Source organism: Panthera pardus, unplaced genomic scaffold (assembly GCF_024362965.1).
Source record: "Panthera pardus isolate Hobbes unplaced genomic scaffold, ASM2436296v1 HiC_scaffold_17, whole genome shotgun sequence".
NCBI lineage: Eukaryota > Metazoa > Chordata > Mammalia > Carnivora > Felidae > Panthera > Panthera pardus.
Window position 1 is genome coordinate 46,676,009 of NW_026526732.1, and position 17,830 is coordinate 46,693,838.

Sequence of the window (17,830 nt, forward strand, 5' to 3'; positions counted from 1 at the left end):
TATTATAGAAAGTATTTGAAATGTATCCTAAAACTCATCATAAAGCCAAAAATTGTGTTGAATGTTTGGGTTATGTCAGGTCATAGTGGTTGACTGTAATGATATGCTGGGACACACCAGCTGGCCCCATGGAAAAGCAGAAATCGGGAAATCCCTCAGTCTACCCTGTCATGTCAGTAGCAGGTATCTGTGGTTCCCTCCTCCGGTCCTCGTCATTTTGGTGACTCAACTATTCTCTGCTGATTTTGCTCTTCAGCTACCTGCTAACATCTCTCTATTCTTTATCTTCTCTCCACCTGAGTGACTCTGCTGCCTCAGGACTTCTCCTTACCCTCTTTTAGTCTCTCCTCTCTGGGTGTGTCTTCTGTGAGTCTCTGTGTCTCATATTCAAAGTCCCAAAAAGAGCCTCTAACCTGTCTTCTGTGAGTACAGACTTCATGCCACACGTCTTCTGTGGCCAAGCTGTGGACTGAGTGCCCAGGCTCTCAGATGCCCATCCTAGTCCATTATCTGTGATCAGAATGGCAGTGTAATGAGACACAGAGTCTGGCCATCCTAGAGAGCCCTCCAAGAAGGGGGTTGGGGTACAAAAAACGTTCTGAGATTTCCCCAAATGGGGCAAAGCAATTGGCAAAGACCATATTCTTCCTGTCTAGGAAATTAGCAACATTTATTTATGAGTCTTACTTTACCTATGAACCCTGTGCTTGTGTTATTTGTCTTACTGATGCTGGTGTTTGTTTCCTTTATTCCAGAGGCTAGAATTCCTGTATAGAAGAGTATAGCAGGCTCCATTTAGCATGCTAACTATAAGGTATTGAAATAGAGAGAATTGTCTTTGTTATGTATTTTGCAGATAATAAGTAAGCAAACTTTAAAAAAAAAAAATGCATCCTCTGGGAAGCAATCTGAGCCAAAACACGTTATTTGTTGAAAGTAAATATTTTAGACCATTAGCAAGAATGGGGCAGGGGGTGGGGGGGAGGTACATTTCTCAGAACAGTAAATTCAGAGGGAAGCTTCAGTGGATGGGAGCCAGCCAGATTCTCCTAAGCAAAATGATGTTGTGCTACAACAGACAGTATTAGGTTTCCTTTTGAATTTATTCTAAAGGAACCAATCATAAAAGTTTGTTCTGGTCCTTTAATCCCATGGGCCTTTTGCTTTTGTTTCTTTTTCTAAATCTTTTTCAGTTCCTTCTCTTGGCATTCTCTGTCTTTTCAGAAAATGTTACCAGATATGACCTGATTTTTTTATGTGAATAGGAAAACTGCCCAGGTGAAATTAACTTGAACCAGGCCATGCAAGACAGAGACATCAGCATATCTTAGGTTTTTTCTTTCTCTTAAAAACAAAACAAAACAGGTTTTATTCCTTATGCTTCTGTATTTTACTTTCCCTCCATTCTTTTTCCAGATTGTATTTGGCTTCCTCCATTTTCTAAACAATGTACAGGTTTGAAAGGAATACTTTCCCTAAAAGGCCTATTTCACAGTTCTGGGTGTAAGCCTAAGTGTAATGCACCCAGTACAATGCACAACACTTGAATTGTGTCAACATCCTGATTCTATGCACAAAATCAGGAGACTTTTCTCAGTCCTTTGAATGTTTTGGGTTTTTTTGACCAGGATGAAAATTTAGATCTCAGTTTTAAAGTTGCCTCCATTCCCACCCCCCCTTTCCCCCTCCCCCGCCCGCCAACCCCCCACACCCCTGACACACTCTCCTCCTTCTTACACACAATTTGCTTGAAGGGATAGACTAAAAAAATGCAGCTTGAATGGCATAGAACAGAGGGGAAACCTGGAACCTTTTTATTATTAGGCAACCCCTGCCCTTTGTTAAAATCTCTCATTGATGTGGAGGTCAGGTTTTTGCTCATGATCCTCTCAAAGGTGACTCATCTCATCAAGGCGGGAGCACTTCACAGCCCCTGTCTCGCTGTCAGCATCACTCCGTGATATGCCCTGGCTCAGCCTTCTGCCTTCCAGGACACGGAATGGAAGCTTTGTGCTCCCCACACAGATGCTCATGGAGGGGAACTTCCCTTCAGCTCAGATCTGCTCCACCTCAGGCAACTCAACGCTGTGGGCAAGATAATCTCCAGACAAGCTGGATAATCTGGGCGAGAAGAGAGGAGAGGGTGGAGGGAGGCTACCACTGGTTTCACCTACCTCAGACACCCTATAGTTGTGACTGTCAGTTCAAAGATATGCCCCCACCATCCTAAAGTATTTAGGTGTCTTGCCACTGTTTTATACTAGAATAATCTGTAAATAGATGTTTGAGAAGGTGGCCATGATTGTATGTGCATCCCACCTCCACCCAGAAAATTGAAGTGGGAAACTGAGGTCCTGGAATGGCAGAGTCCTCACAGTCTAGGTTGGATTTGGGACCCAGGCATCCTTCACCATGTGACCTGTGTGGGGAGCTGATGGGGTGAGGAGAAAATGAGTGAAGAGCTCAGTAATTAATCCAAAGGGTCTGGACGGAACTGGAGAGTGAGTGTTCACAGGTGACAGGACGCAACTGGAGACCAGGTCACTAAGAGCACTTCCCAGTGTGGTTCCGGGGGGGCTGGATCCTAAGGGTAAAGCACTGTAGGTGCCTTCGCCCTCAACACCTTCCCAGGATTCCTGTTCCTTTTCATCCTTCAACTGAACAATGGAAGCTAATCAGACTAAGCCTAAATAGAACATCTTTCTTTGCTTTTTATTTTTAATTTAAATTCAAGTTAGTGAACATATAATGTAATAATAATTCCAGGAATAGAATTTAGTGGTTCATCACATACTTATAACACCCAGTGATCATCACAAGTGCCCTCCTTAATGACCCTCACCCATTTAGCCCAGCCCCCCACCCAACACCCCACCATTTAGCCCAGCCCCCCACCCAACACCCCACCAACAACCCTCAGTTTGTTCTCTGTATTTAAGAGTCTCTTATGATTTATCTCCCTCTCTGTTTTTATCTAATTTTTCCTTCCCTTCCCTTATGTTCATCTCTTTTGTTTCTTAAATTCCACATATGAGTGAAATCATATGATATTTCTCTTTCTCTGACTGACTTATTTCACTTAGCATAATACACTCTAGTTCCATCCACGTTGTTGCAAGATTTCATTCTTTTTCATCACTCAGTAATATTCCATTGTATATATATACTTCTTTATCCATTCATCAGTTGATGGACATTTGGGCTCTTTCCATACTTTGGCTATTGTTGATAGCGCTGCTATAAACATTGGGGTGCATGTGCCCCTTCCAATCAGTACTCCTTTATCCTTTGAACAAATACCTCGTAGTACAATTGCTGGGTCATAGTGTATTTATTTTTAATTTTTTGAGGAACTTCCATACTGTTTTCCAAAGTGGCTGCACCAGTCTGCATTCCCACCAGCAGTGCAAAAGGGTTCCTCTTTCTCTGCATCTTTGCCAACATCAGTCAATGCCTGAGTTGTTAATTTTAGCCATGCTGAGAGGTGTGAGGTGGTATCTCATTGTGGTTTTGATTTGTATTTCCCTGATGAAGAGTGACGTTGAGCATCTTTTCATGTGTCTGTTGGCCATCTGGATGTCTTCTTTGGAAAAGTGTCTATTCATGTCTTCTGCTCATTTCTTCACTGGATTATTTGTTTTTTGAGTGTTGACTTTGATCAGTTCTTTATAGATTTTGGATACTAGCCCTTCATCTGATATTTCATTTGCAAATATCTTCTCCCATTCCATCGCATTCTAGATATAGAATCTGTTAATCTTTGCTATTAATTACTATTTTTCAAAGGCTAACTCACAAGTTAGTGTTAGGGGCCTATGGAATTGCTTTACTTTTTCCACTTTTTCCAACATATGATACAAAAATAAGTGGGAGCCCTTGATAAACAGGGATGGAATTCCATGGAAGTCACAGCACAACACCACACAACATTCCAGAGAAGGCTGGCCTCACAGCTAGCTGAATGTCAGGCCGTTTTCCTACTGAGTAACATTTGTGAGCAGAAAAGGAGTAGAAAAAAATTAAATGGAAAGAAAAACTCTTTATAGTCATAAAATTCTCCATATTTAAAAAACAGTTAATATTAACTGCAAAAGGAACTCATCAAGTATTTTGAGAAATCTTCCCATTTGGGCCAGAAATATAGCAGATGGATTATTAAAACTAATAAACTTGCTTAAAGAAATATAACCATTTAGGCTTAATTCTCTTCTCTGAGTAGGCAGAACTGCCTTACATAAACACCCACACACTCAATCTATTCCCCTTTGTACCCCTGGGAGGGGTGAAAGAAGAAAAGTGTAGGAAGTTTTCTTTTGTGGAAAAGCATGTGTGCATAACCACAAGGTCTGTGGATTCTGCAGACTGATCAGGCCTAACCCAGCAGACCACATACTCGCAGCAGCATTCCAATACGAAAGCAGGGCACCTGCAGGGAAATTACCCATAAGTTTTTATTATGACTACATTTGTGTTGTATTCTTTTTCCTTTAGTCACAGGGAAGTGTCTCTGAAGGCTCAATTGTCAGTAAATTCTGCAAGTTATCCCCCCTTACCTGTGAATGTCCATCGTCCAGTTCTGTTTATGATCAGGTCTTATAGGAAATCTGGCTGTCTCTAGGCGTCTTACCTCCTTGGCACTATTACCAAAGATGCTCCAGGGGAAAGTTATCAATGTTCCAGATATCTCAGCACATGAAAATCTAGGCTGTCTTAACTTTCCATTGGAGAGTCTTTGTTTTCTTTTTCTTAACTCATTTGGATGAGATTCGTGAGAGCCTTACTTATGAAACAAACCAAAGCGTGTGCACTGAAAATAGCATTAGTGTCGGAAGCATTTCGTTACTGTAACAATCGACAATGAAATTTCTTACCAGGAGATGAAAACTGCTGAGGAAATACTCTGGGACCCCAAACCTCAAAGGCTAAAGCAAGGTCCATCTGAGCCTAACAATTCAGAGACACTAGGGAAGACATTCACGCTCTGGGGCCTCCCTGCTTAGTGCATTCTTGTCAGAAGAAAGATTTTGTCCAAACTTGCCTGGACCTCCCAGTGATGCTCCAGGGTAATGACTCTCAATCCTTATTGCCCTACAGAATCGCCTACAGCTTTTCCAAAACAAAACAAAACAAAACAACAACAAAACAGATGCCCAGGCCCTACTTTTGACCTATTGAGTGGGGTCTCTGGAAATAAGACCCAGGCATCAAAACTTTGAAAATGCTCCCCAAGTGATCTTTATGTGCATCCACTGATTTAAAGCAAGAGTTTGCAAACTGTGTTCCTTGGTTGGTGCTCCAGGGTGATTGCTATAATGGCAGGGAGGCATGGGAGGCCTGCTATTCCTCCAGACCCTCAGTCCAAATTCTTCCAGAGTTGCCTCTCATTTTATCTCTTTTACATATTTCAAATAAAAGAAAATGTCATTGGAACAAAAGTAGATAGTCTTGATTGAAACAAAGCCCACCCAACACTGGTTTGTGACTCTCTATTTTTTTTTAACTATTTCCTATACAGGGTCAGTGAGACTCACTCATAGTTAGCCAGGTGTTTAATGAAGTGAGATTTTTAAAAATGCCAATTTCCACCCTTCATGTTTCCTCCCATGATGCAAATACCAAAAAAAAAAAAAAAAAACCCAGGGAGAAATAAACTTGTTCTGTTGATAACATCAGCAATCATTATTAATACACACGCACATCTGTTCATGTTAAAATCTAGGAACAAAATGTTGTTACAATGCAACTAGAAACCATTTTATGGGTTATGTACTCTGCCCAAAGATGTATATATTTTGAGGTATTATTCTTAAGTGGAATTACTCATATCATCTGAATTCATACGTATCTTACCTTATCCTATTCTTGGAAATGATTTGAAGAATGGGATTAGATGAAATAACTAATTCATTTTCCCCATTTTCATTTCAGTTTTCATTATAATTTAAAACTTTTAAAGATTTTTCTCTAGCATTAGTGCAGCTATATGATCAGGAATTCTGTAAAAAATATGGCTAGTTCATATGGACAGACAGAAAGACGGCTCTAAAGATGTAAAAATTAGAGCTTATAGACTATTCTAAATCTTGTATGAACTTTATATTGCTAAAGATTCCTTCTTTATCAATTATCTTTTAAAAATTTTTTTAATGTTTATTTATTTTTGAAAGAACGAGTGGGGGAGGGGCAGAGAGAAAAGGAGACACAGAATCTGAAGCAGGCTCCAGGCTCTGAGCTGTCAGCACAGAGCCCAACACGAGGCTCAAACTCATGAACTGTGAGATCACGACCTGAGCCGAGGCCGAATGCTTAACCGACTGGGCCACCCAGGCGCCCCAATTATCATTTTTATCTAAGGAAATATTAGGAAGGTGACCTTATTGATATAGTGAACCAGAAGCATAGTTTGAGCACAGCTATCCCAAATGATCTGGGAACTCAGAGTAGAAAAGGATGGTAGAGAGGCTGGGAACCTTGGAGTTGGATATCAATTGCCAGGAGTACAGCAAGAAGTCCATTGATGGAAGTCATGTGCTACTGGCTATGAGATTTAGGACAGAAGAATTGAAAGAAACTCAGAGATGTACTAATTCAACACTGTAATTACCATGAGGAAACACGCTTTTAAAGATTAAATAAAAACTTGATATTACACCAACGTGAGACAACACTTATGTGGTAGAAGTTAAGAGCTCAGACAAATCCAGGTACAAATTTAGGCTCTTATTCTCTTACCCGTGGCTTAACCTTGACCTTTCTGAACTTTAGTGTTATTCATAAAAATAGAAACAATAATACCTCCTCCCCAGTATGGTTGGGAAGTTTTCAATTTAATCATATGTAAAGTATCCAGCACATAATAGGTTGTCAATAAACATTAATTCTGCCTTTCCTCCTTAGCGGAAGTGCAAAATTTAGAATATGATCCCTCTTCCAGGTGCACAAATGTTCTTTCTGCATAATTCAGTTTTAACCAACTGAACACTGAAAATATTTTGTGAAGCTGCCTAAGAGCAGATTTCCTTCCAAACTCAAATATGACATTGTGTATTTGCAATAAGTATTTTGCAACCCCAAAAGGGATTTAACTAACTCAATGCTCTTGATCAAAACCCTATTCAAATGGGCATAAGTACACTTGCCTTGCCTGCAACTAATGAAGACTTCTTTCTGGAGCTTCCCTCCTTGCTCGGGCTCCAGCCCCAGTAGCTCAGCTTACCCTTTTGTCTCTCTTAAAGTCTCACTATGTCCTGGGACACACCGTGAAGCCGGTGCTATAAACGATGAGAACTGGAGCCCAATCCTTCCTTATGTCAGCTCCTCGGAGCAGTGTAGGCTCCCTTGGGAACTTTGGGAAATTGAATATATGATACCAATCGAGACAGCAACCACACAGAGAAATCATCCTTGCAGCCGCCACATAAGAGGTGCGTGTACAGATCCACCGCTCCTCTCTCTTCACCTCCTAGGTCACAGGCTACGAAGGTCAAAATGTCAAGTATAGGCTCTATTCTAGTTGCATGGGCAGACTGAGGGAAAAGAGAAGGTAGAAATAGATGAAACAAGAATCAAAACCACAAGATTAACTTAGGTTTTTAAAATTATTATTAAATAAATGAAAATCCAATAGGAGCATAGCAGCGGCTTCGTTCTGAATTCAAAACCACAAGGTTTCCTGAAAATCATATAGTGCAATAAGGAGAATGAAGGGAAATTCACAAACTCCATTTTCTTGAAACCGAAGAAAATGTTTCTTCATAATGAAGAGTATGCCTTGGAGCAGGGAAAACTGATCCAAAAGACCCATCTGAAGGCAGATTTAGTATCTTTAAAGACTTTAAAGATGTGAAAATATAGGCCAAAGTATCATGTTAGAAATAAATCGGGATGGCATTGGATTTCTCCTCAGCAACATTCAGTGACAAAAGAAAATGGACTAACATTTAAAATTTACCCAAGTAGAGAAAGTGTGAACCAGCTAAGCTGCTCTTCAAGTAGAGAGCAGGCCATTTGAATATCTAAGAATTCAGGGAATAGTATTCCCAAGAACCTTTTCTGAGAATGATACCAGAGGGTAAAATTCAGGCAAGCAGGAGTTGATTGACAACACTTCAGCAGAAGAACTGAGGTGAGCATATAATTCATTTCATTGCATAACTATTATGGAAATTTTCAAGCATACACAAAGGTAAAGAGAATGTACCTGCTGTCCAGCTTCAATAAGTATCAATATTTTGCCAATCTTGTTTCATCCTTCAGCTACCTCCCCTTTTTGTGACAAAATATTTTAAAGAAAATTCTAAACACTATGCTAATTCATACAGAAACATTTCAATATGAGTCTCTAACTGGTAAGGACTTTTTAAAAAAAATATAAAGTACCATGCTATAATTACACATAACAAGGTATATATTTTATATACAGGTCTTTGATTTATAATATTATTATAAATAATTCCCTGAAATCATCTAATATCCATTTAATACCATTCATATTTCCCTAAATAGCACAAAGATACCCTGTTATAGTTGGCTGTATGAAGCAGTTTATACATAAGGCCCATGTGTTGCTTCTGGTTGTTACGTCTCTCGTGTCTCATTTTTTCTCTTTTTTTCATGCCATTGGTTTGTGAAAAACTAGGTCATGTGTCAAATAGAATGTCCTATATCATAGATTTACTTGGTCGCTTCTTCATGGTGCTAATTAACTTGCAGATTTTTTGCCTGTATTCCCTATAAAGTGACAATTTGGTCTAATACCTGATTAGATTCAGATTTAATTTCCTAGGAAACAATACTTGACAGGTGACGCTGTGTACTTACTCTTGCACTGCATGGCATAAGGGGGCACAGAATATCGGACCATCCCATTTTTAGGGATGCTAAGGGAGATAAGTGGCCTCATGTGACACAGTCCCCATCCCACTATGCTTTCACCTAGTACTTTAGAATTCATTTAGATCCATTACATCACTAGGGGTTGCAAAATGGTTATTTTCTAATTCTGAAAAGCTCTACAAATAATAAAATAATAAAAGAAAAGTTGAATGATACAAAATTGATGTGCATAAAGAAATAATTTTTTCATGGACTGGAATAACAATGACTGAGAAGACATCATGGGAAAAAGAAGCCATTAACTATAGCCTACAAATGCGGGAAACTTACAAAATGTGTGAGGAAATCTTTAAAATATTTCTAAAGGACAAAAGGTAGCCTTGAATAAATGGAAAATAAATGGAAAGGCACCCCATGTTCCCAGACAGGTTGATAACAACACAACAAAGGTGTCTAGTTCACTAGCGTTGGGGTGGAGCCCAAGATTCTCTTTTAGCCTGCCTTCCCCAGTATGGCCTGCTTTGTGCTTTAAAGCAGTTCTCAAGAAATGATCCCTGGACCAACAATATGAACTCGGTTACACATGCAAATTCTCTTGCCTCGCTCCAGACCTACCAAATCAGACACTCTGGTCTCAGCAGTCTCTGTTAACAAGCCCTCTGGATGATTTTTGCGTGAGCTGAAAGTTTGAGGACCACTATCTCTAGTGCTTCTAAAATCTAAGTTGCATAGAAATCACCTAAGATTCTGTTAACCGGACTGGATTCAGCAGGTCTGGGATGGGGTCTGATTCTGCATTGCTAACAGACTCCCTAGTGATGCTGATGCTGATGGTCTGAAGACAACAGTTTGAGGAGCAAGACTAGAAAAACAATCTGTTTCTAGTTTACTCAAGGCCAACCTACCCTGTGCCCTCTGCTCCCATTTTGTTCTAGGTATTAATGACAAATCATATGTTACTCCTCTCAGTAACATGTTTATTTTAAACAGAATTTAACCCACAGAAGTATGTTCCTCTCGAAACACATTTAACCAGAAATAATTACAAATTAATCTCAGGCTTTAGTGAAGCAATTTTGGAGAGAAACGTATTCAGCATCTATCAAAACGTGCCATAGAGGACACACTGCTAAATGGAATCTAGAGGAGAAAACTACTAAGGAAAAGCTTATGTATAAGGAGAATCTTTGTGTAAATCTATGTATAATCCAGTTTGTATAAATCCAGTTTGCCTCTACTTTCTCTCCCTTAATAAATTCTTATTTTCATGTATTAGGTTTGGTGTAGGCCCTCGTATTGCTTCATAGTGCCCCAAAATTTGGTGGCTGAAAACACCAAACATTTATTTAAGCTCATGATTTTCTGGGTCAGAGATTTAGAGAGTGCCCTACCATGTCTGCAGCCTCAGAAGTGGTGGCTCAAAGTCTGAATGGCTGTAATGGCTTCTTCCTCTCCACTTGGCTGGCTTGGCCAGGCTGAGCATTACCAGAGACAAGTCATAAGATGCAACATTTCCACAATCTGGCTTCACTTCTGCTATAGTCTATTGATTCACTAAGGCCAGATTCAAGGGGAGAAGGATAAGATTCCATCTCCCAGTTAGAGCCATTGAGCCACATTTCGTTTACCATGGTTAGTTTTGATTAGAGTGAAACCCAGAAGGACCAAAGATGCAGTGAAGTTGGTTTGGTTAGAATCAACGTAAATGAAAAAAAAAAAAAAATGCTAGCTTTAAGACCTTCTTTGAAATCTCACAGGCTCAGGAGAGCCTGCGGTTCGCATTTCTTCCCCACTCTGCCTTCAGTGACCTCACCTTGGAAACTTGAATCTGCGTCATAGAAATTGGCAAACATTTCACATCAGGGTGTTTTTTAGGAGCCATTTGTTAAATACTAATCACATACCATGTTTAAAATCCAAGTAATATATCAAATATATTACAAATATATTGCGACGTTACATCCTCCACCTTCCCCTCTCCCACGTAAACACACACACGCCTGACCCTGCTCCTCTAACTTCCCAAGGATATGTTCCAGGTCTTAACACTTATAGGGTCCTGTCTTCAATTTGGGGTAACGTTCCATGGTAATAAAGGGTTCATTCCCAGGATTGTCCAGCTAGGGAGCCAGGATTTTTAGTGATACAGAGTGCGAGCCACAGTGTAAAATGTAGTGCCTCTTTACACATCAATTCCACTCAGAGATTTAGGGAAACTTTAAAAAAAAAAAAAAAATATATATATATATATATGTATGTATATATGTATGTATATATGTGTGTGTGTTATATATATTATATACACACATATGTGTGTATATATATTTAAACTAGTGTGGGTATATAACATAGTAGAATGCAAAATTTGCATTATTTCTAATAAACATAAAACTACAAAACAGTTTTACACCAGCACTGCTTTGACAGTTTCCCCAGACCTCCAGTCAGGGCCGACTTACCCATTCAGCACAGTAGGCACTATGCCTAGAAACCACCATACTTGTAGGGGTTCCAAAAGTGTTTTTAATTTCTTTTAAAATTAGAAGAAAATGAACTTTGGGGTTGAAAAAGTATTTTAGTATATAATATTAATTTATTTGTATTTATATTAATACAGTCATAAATGTGTATGTGCATGCATATGTGTGTGTGTGCGCGCGCACGTTTAAAGTAAAAAGGGGTCTATGGAGGCAGAAGTGCCTAGGGCCCCCAAAAGTCATAATACAGCCCTGCCTATAGGGACATGCTTTCAGAGCACAGTGGAAACATGTGAAAAGCTCTAAATTTTAAGCACCATATCCTTTCAATGTGTTATTCTTGAAAACTGCTGTCTTCAGATTCCAAGGAAATGAATTCCAAATGGTAGATTTTCATACGTCCTTGAAAGGCAGTAGAATAGATTTGCAGGACGAGGATTTCCGCTGACCGCACCACTGACCCCACTGTCTATAGCAGTCAGTTAAGAGGATCTTGGTTACTCACAAGTCACCACTTCTGCTCCCAGATGCCATGACCAATATTTATATAGAGCAGCAGACCTTCTTGCATGAGTCTCGTCAAGCCATAAAATCATAGAACTTGAAGCCACGGAGCCCCAACCCCCAACCAATGGAAGAGCACCTTTCTCGCCATCCTTGACCGTCACTCGGCATCAGTTTGAGCACATCCTGACACAGCCCTGACACATCCCGACACAGCCTTCCCTCAGGAGCTGCAACGCTGCTTCTCTTTGGGTTGTTGTCTTCAAGGAAACACTGACGGCGAGAAAACACAGAGATACACAGGTTGCTGTCGATGCAGCCGAAGATGTCAGAATGAGCCCTGAACACCATGAGTCCGTGTGGTAGATGAACTACACGCTGTGCGCAGTACCCACAAGTACCAGTGTGGTCTCATCGTCCTCAGGGCTATGTTCCAGACCATCCTCCACCACCTTATGCAGAGTGCTGTAGTGTTGCCGACTTTGGTGGAAAGAATGCAGCTCTGAGGCAGCCTCCCAGGCCGCAAAGGTGGGCATGGGGAAGGCATCTGGCCTCTTGTTTTCAAAAAAGCACTTCAGGTTTCGCTCACTCAGCTTGTGGGCATACTCCAGGAATGTATTCTCCAACTGCTCCTTCTCCTTTTGTGCATACGTCTTCCAAAAACTCAGCTGCAGGTGGCTGACTTTAGATCGGCAGCGAGCATAGCAAGTGGTGAGCAGAGAGAAGAAAGACGCTGAACAAATCAGGCACCATCCTAGAATCTTAGAAAGAAAGAAAGAAACAGTGAGGACATGTAGAAGCAAAGCCACTTCCCAGGGAGCCGGGATGGTATTACTGGTAAGTGTTTGCTGAGTTAACAGCACAGGCATTGCTATACCTCAGTTGAAATACTTCATGTTAATTTTGTAACAGTCAAAATAAAGTTCGAGTTTACCTAATCTCTATCATCCATCCTACCCAACGTTGCCGGTATACAAAGAAATAGCCAGAAGACAGACACATGGAAAATTGCAAAAATATAAATTATCCAAGAATCAGTTAAACCAACCCCTCAAATAGCTATTAAAGGAAAGAATTCTGTGCATGTGGAAGTGTGGTCATTTGCACAAATGAGCAATTCCTCAGCCAGGAGTTTTCAGGCATTGATAAATACACATTCATGGCTAGTGACTGATTTTTCCATGTTACGTTGTTTGCAGCGAACAACAGACCCTCTCTCAGAGAAGTAGCATTACTCATTACCCATGATCAAGTGAGACAGGCATAATACAATAAGGAAACTGAAGCCAGAAGAATTGAAAAGCTGCATTAAAAAAGAAAAGAAAAGAAAAAGAACCTCAGCGTCATTCTAAACCTTCAGGATTACTGGTTCAGAATTTTGGTAATCAGAAAAAAAAAAAATTCCTGAGTAAAAACTGGTTCAGGTGGCATTTTTTTCCCTGAATTTTAAAAGCAGAACTCTAAATAGCTCGACGTACCTTCTAAACTTTTTTGTTGCTCTAATTGCATTGGTCACAATTGGAATTAATCTCATATTTGGACAACTAACAGAGCCCTTTCACAGTTTCTCTTGATGTTTTCAATGACCCTTAGTATTTCTCAGCAAATGGGCCTGTTTGAAAATAGAAGCAATAATCTGCAAATGAACCCATTCAGACCGTAACAGAACTACAAATAAGTTGCAGTGCTTTAAACCAGTGGTTCCCACACTCTGGCTCAGACTGTGGAGGCATTGTGAGGGTCTCAGACTCCACGTGAATGCCAACTCTGGAGTGGAACTAACTGGATTTAAATCTCAACCTTCCCTTTCCTACAGGTGTTCTCATTTCCTATGGGCGCCTCATTTCCTCAGTTGTAAAATGGGGGTTACCCACCTCAGAGGGGAATTTGGGGAATTGAAATGAGACAGTGTAGACATACATACGCATTCAGTATGTGTTAGCTATTATCACATGTTGCAATTTTTCGGATGTTATATATTCACGTAAAAGCATTACTGAACTCGTGGTATCTTTCTTTCGTGATTTATGAATGAGGCACAGCTTCCACCACGGTGAAAGTCTTCATATTTACCTTGAATCCCTTGTGGTTGGCTGCCTCTTCTCTTCCTCTTCTACTTTCCTCTTTCCACGCAGCCGGACATCCTGCAGGCCAGCAGACCGTCTCACCTCAGCATCTGAGCCAGTTCTGCCTGAGCTATACTATTCAATCAACTACAGACTCCTCCTTCCACAGTGCATGATTTTGGTGTCACCTTGCTCTGAGTACTGAGCACTGAGCCCTCTTGTTCTTCCCCAGTTCACAGTATCCAGAATCTAAATAGACATGGTGGATGCTCTCACACCAGCCCTCAATATGTTCCATTCTTCATGAGTCTCCTCTCTCAAACCCTGGCAGTTTTCTCATTAATTTAGAACCCTTACTGTGAGTCAACAGCTTCATGCCCATTTGTGTCCTTCATCTCTACACCTTTCAGCAGCCGTCCAAGGTAGGTGTTATTACTCCCCGCTGTGAGCAAACTGGGGCTCAGAGGGGTGAAACCATTAGTTCTGGGTCACAGAGCTGGTAAGTGGTAGAGTCAGGATTCAAACCCAAGGCTAGCCAACTCTAAGGCCAAGCTCTTGCCACTTGTCCACTCTAACTGCCTTAAGAATAGAAGTTAGAAAATCCAGCTGGATCTCTTCTTTCTTTGCGCCCCCCCCCCCCATGGATAGGGAACTTTTTCCACCCCCACCCACATATCCAACTATTGGTCTGGATTCCCTGTTGCTCCTGCCTGGCTGAACCACTGTGGTCAGCAGCTGTCATTGATATAGCTCCCCTTGTCTACATCCCGTGTGCATCCTCCCCTAGAAATCAGCCCCGGGTCTTTCTCATTCTGCTGAAAAGTAAACAGGTAGTGTGCCCAGGATAAGCTATGACAGGATATTCATAATTCCTTATGCCTGTGTTTAGAGAAGAAAAGCTCACACAGTGATAAGTGTTTGGATCTGGCATGAACTGAATAGAGCCTGGTGCCTGAGGACATAAATCATAAATCGCTCATTGTATCATAACATTTGTAATTAGTACCTTCCTTCAACAAAAGAAGGAAGACATTTGGGATCCTGGAATGTTTTTATCTAAGATGAGCTTTATGCGTTAAACAAAAGATTTTGTTGTGGGGCATTTTGAAGCTTATCAGCTTATGAAAAAAGTACCATGTGACTATACAGCCAACCAGCTTTGGAAAGTATGATTTTAAAACCAGACTGCCTTGATGTGTTGTTGAAAAGGCACGTCCTTGTTGAAAAAGTAAAAATATACCATTTTGAATGCCTTTATTCTGAAACAAATAGCATTCCTGACAAATTGTGGATCTGTTTATGTACTCTTATTGGTTGTTTTGGTTTGGGGAACATAATCCTACTACTCCCAAGTAGGAATTCAGTCTTTTCCTGAGGCCAGGGCAAGGCTCCACATCTGGATTTGTGCTCACGTACCTGGACGGATGACAAGCTACTTCCCTGTGTCAATTAGGTAAAGCTACAATTTCCTTCTATTAAATAAAACCTGTAGAGCGCAAAGAGCAGAGGACCTAACCTCCCTAGAGAATACCGTCACTTTTCACTGAAGGCTATTTAAAGACTGCCACCTCCCATTTTGGACAGGAAATCTTTCTCAATCTTGACAATATTTATACGCAGAGATAACAGTTGCCAGAAATCACTTGAGGGAATCTCTACACTAATTATATTACATGCAGCTTTGAAAAATAGGAGTTCATTTGGTTCAGCTATATTTTAATAGATGAATGCTATGTGTGTTTATCTGAGAAACCAGTTTGAAAATAATTGATAGAAGGCAGTAATTTCTAATTACAGCTCTGTCATTAATGCTCAATTATGAGTTAGCGTCATGCATTATTTACAAAGTCAACCCGGAGAGATTGTTTTAAAGCACTTAAGTATTTACATACGCATAACCCAGAGGATATTTTCTTTTTGGAAGTGGAAAAGACAATGCAATCAGCAATTTTAGGGAGCCACCAACCTCTAAAAAGCTTTCCCTGAGATTGTCTTACTGCTGCATGATGTTCCAATTTCCATTTGGTTTCAAAATGTTCTAACAAGATTCAGACTCAGCTCTGCCGGAAGTGAGTACAGACAGAATACTTTGCGTGGGGAGAAAAAGGCAAGTTTGTCTTTTCTTACCTGAGACTGGGCTTGCAGGGACAGTTTCAGTTCTTCGTTGTCCGTGGGGGCCATGCTGGTTTTGCCACAAGACACTTTGTAAAGTTCATCCCAGCATTCCTGGGGCTTGCCCTTGCAAATCAGTCCCAGGAGTCTTGAACTTTTGGTCCCGCTCATGGCACATTCATAAAAAGTCCCATTGAGCAGAGCCACAGAAAGCCACATCATTGGAGCCACCAATGAACTCAGAGTGATCTCGCCGAGGACATAGAAAAAGTGGCAGCTGTGACCTTTGGGGAAGATTTTCCTGGGATTCACACAGCAGCCGGTGAAGAGCCTCATCGCCTTGCTGTTCAGAAAGAATCCCAGGATCAGTAACACCCAAGCAGGAGCAAACAGGAAAACCAGCCCATAGACCACATTCTCAGTGCTGCAGGGACACTTAAAAGCCACCAGTGAAAAGAGACGCTCGCTCCCCACGGTCAGCAGAGCCATGAAGCTGTAGCCAATAACAGTTTTCTGGTTGAGGAAGAATTTTAAAATCCCCTGAAAAGCATCCATGTTGAAGATACACAAAGGGAAAATGCTTTGCCCTTATTTATTGGCAGAGCAGCTGCGGCAGCGGCCGAGGGTGGAGCTCCTTCTTCATTAGAAACAACAGTCCTCCTTCTCAGACTGAATTCAGCCAGATAAGGAAACAATGTCATTGCCTAGGAATGAGTATTTCCCAACCATGCTCAGATAACGCCTCCTACTGGTGAATTTTGTGCCACGGAACCGGGGCCCAAACCCTGAGAATCTGAGTACATTCAGAGTGCACAGCTTCCATTTTATGTTATTTTCATATGGCTTGGACTGAGAATCAGAATTTTTTTCGGATTCTCAATCCTATAAATAATAGTCTAGGAATTTTCCAGCCGGAGGAATCAACATTAGCAGAAATGGGTCTCAGCCAATTCACTGAGAGCCAAATCTAGTCTCCAGGCCAGGAGTCTCATGATGATTTTTCCCTTGTTACTTAAGACTGCTACTTTTGCTACTTTGCCTTAAGATCTGAAAGATTCATTTTTTTGTGTCCTCTTAAACTGACTAGTGTCAGAGATTTGAGCCAAATTTTAGGATTTGGGCTACTTAAAATTTCTATGGAAAAGTTTAGGGAGCATTTGAGTTTTCAGTGAAAGACAAAATGAGAAGGTCCTCATCATTTCTTTCCTAGTAACCTCTTGATTACTATCTCTGCCTTTGACCTCCTGCCCAACCCTACCCTCAACCCAAATCCATCCTCCAAGCTCACACAAAGGAGATCCTTCAAATGGAAATTCAATTCTGTCCTAACCTACTCACACCTTCGGGGCTTTATGCTACCCACAACTGATAAATACCAGTCTGCCCTGAACTTGATCATGGTATTTCCTGCCCATGACATGTTTCCTCCACCTAGAACACCTCCCACTCCCACCACAGCTGTCCACCTGGCAAATTCTCACTCAATATTCATGAACAGAATAGCAGTTTCCTTCTCTGTATTTGCAGGATTGCTTCCTAATACAGAACACTGTACTTGCAGGACTTACACCATTGCAGTTTTTTTAATACCTTTTTACTATGAGCTCTTATAAAACAGGAACTCTATTTATGAACTTTTGTATTCTGGGCCTAAACATGGTCTCAAACACAGAATGGATGCTCATTTAATAATTTGTTTTTCAAATAGTTATTGAACTCGCATTGTGTGCTAGAAATGCAGTGTTCAGTGAGTACCTATTGAATGAATGATGAACCTTTCAGGACTTCTAACTATAAATAATTTAAGAAAATTGTTTCCATTTCTGTCCTATACTG

At 40.7% G+C, this 17,830-nt stretch overlaps 2 protein-coding genes across 2 annotated transcripts in view; one reads left to right on the forward strand and one right to left on the reverse strand.

Annotated features, from left to right (window-relative positions):
- The window catches only part of TRAPPC3L (trafficking protein particle complex subunit 3L), a 42,027-nt gene that overhangs the window by 15,577 nt on the left and 8,620 nt on the right, over positions 1–17,830 (forward strand). The window lies entirely within an intron of this gene.
- Positions 8,127–16,670, reverse strand: CALHM5 (calcium homeostasis modulator family member 5). Its single transcript, XM_019438932.2, has 2 exons — positions 16,010–16,670; positions 8,127–12,577 (listed from the first exon to the last, which is right to left on the reverse strand). Exons 1-2 carry the CDS (start codon positions 16,547–16,549, stop codon positions 12,188–12,190), a joined length of 930 nt encoding a protein of 309 aa, XP_019294477.2. The 5' UTR covers positions 16,550–16,670; the 3' UTR covers positions 8,127–12,187.

Coding starts and splice junctions, on each gene's coding strand:
- CALHM5 (XM_019438932.2), bottom strand. CDS start 16,549: ATGGATGCTTTTCAGGGGATTTTAAAATTCTTCCTCAACCAGAAAACT. Junction 12,578..16,009: donor CCCTGCAAGCCCAGTCTCAG/GTAAGAAAAGAC, acceptor TTTCTTTCTAAG/ATTCTAGGATGGTGCCTGAT.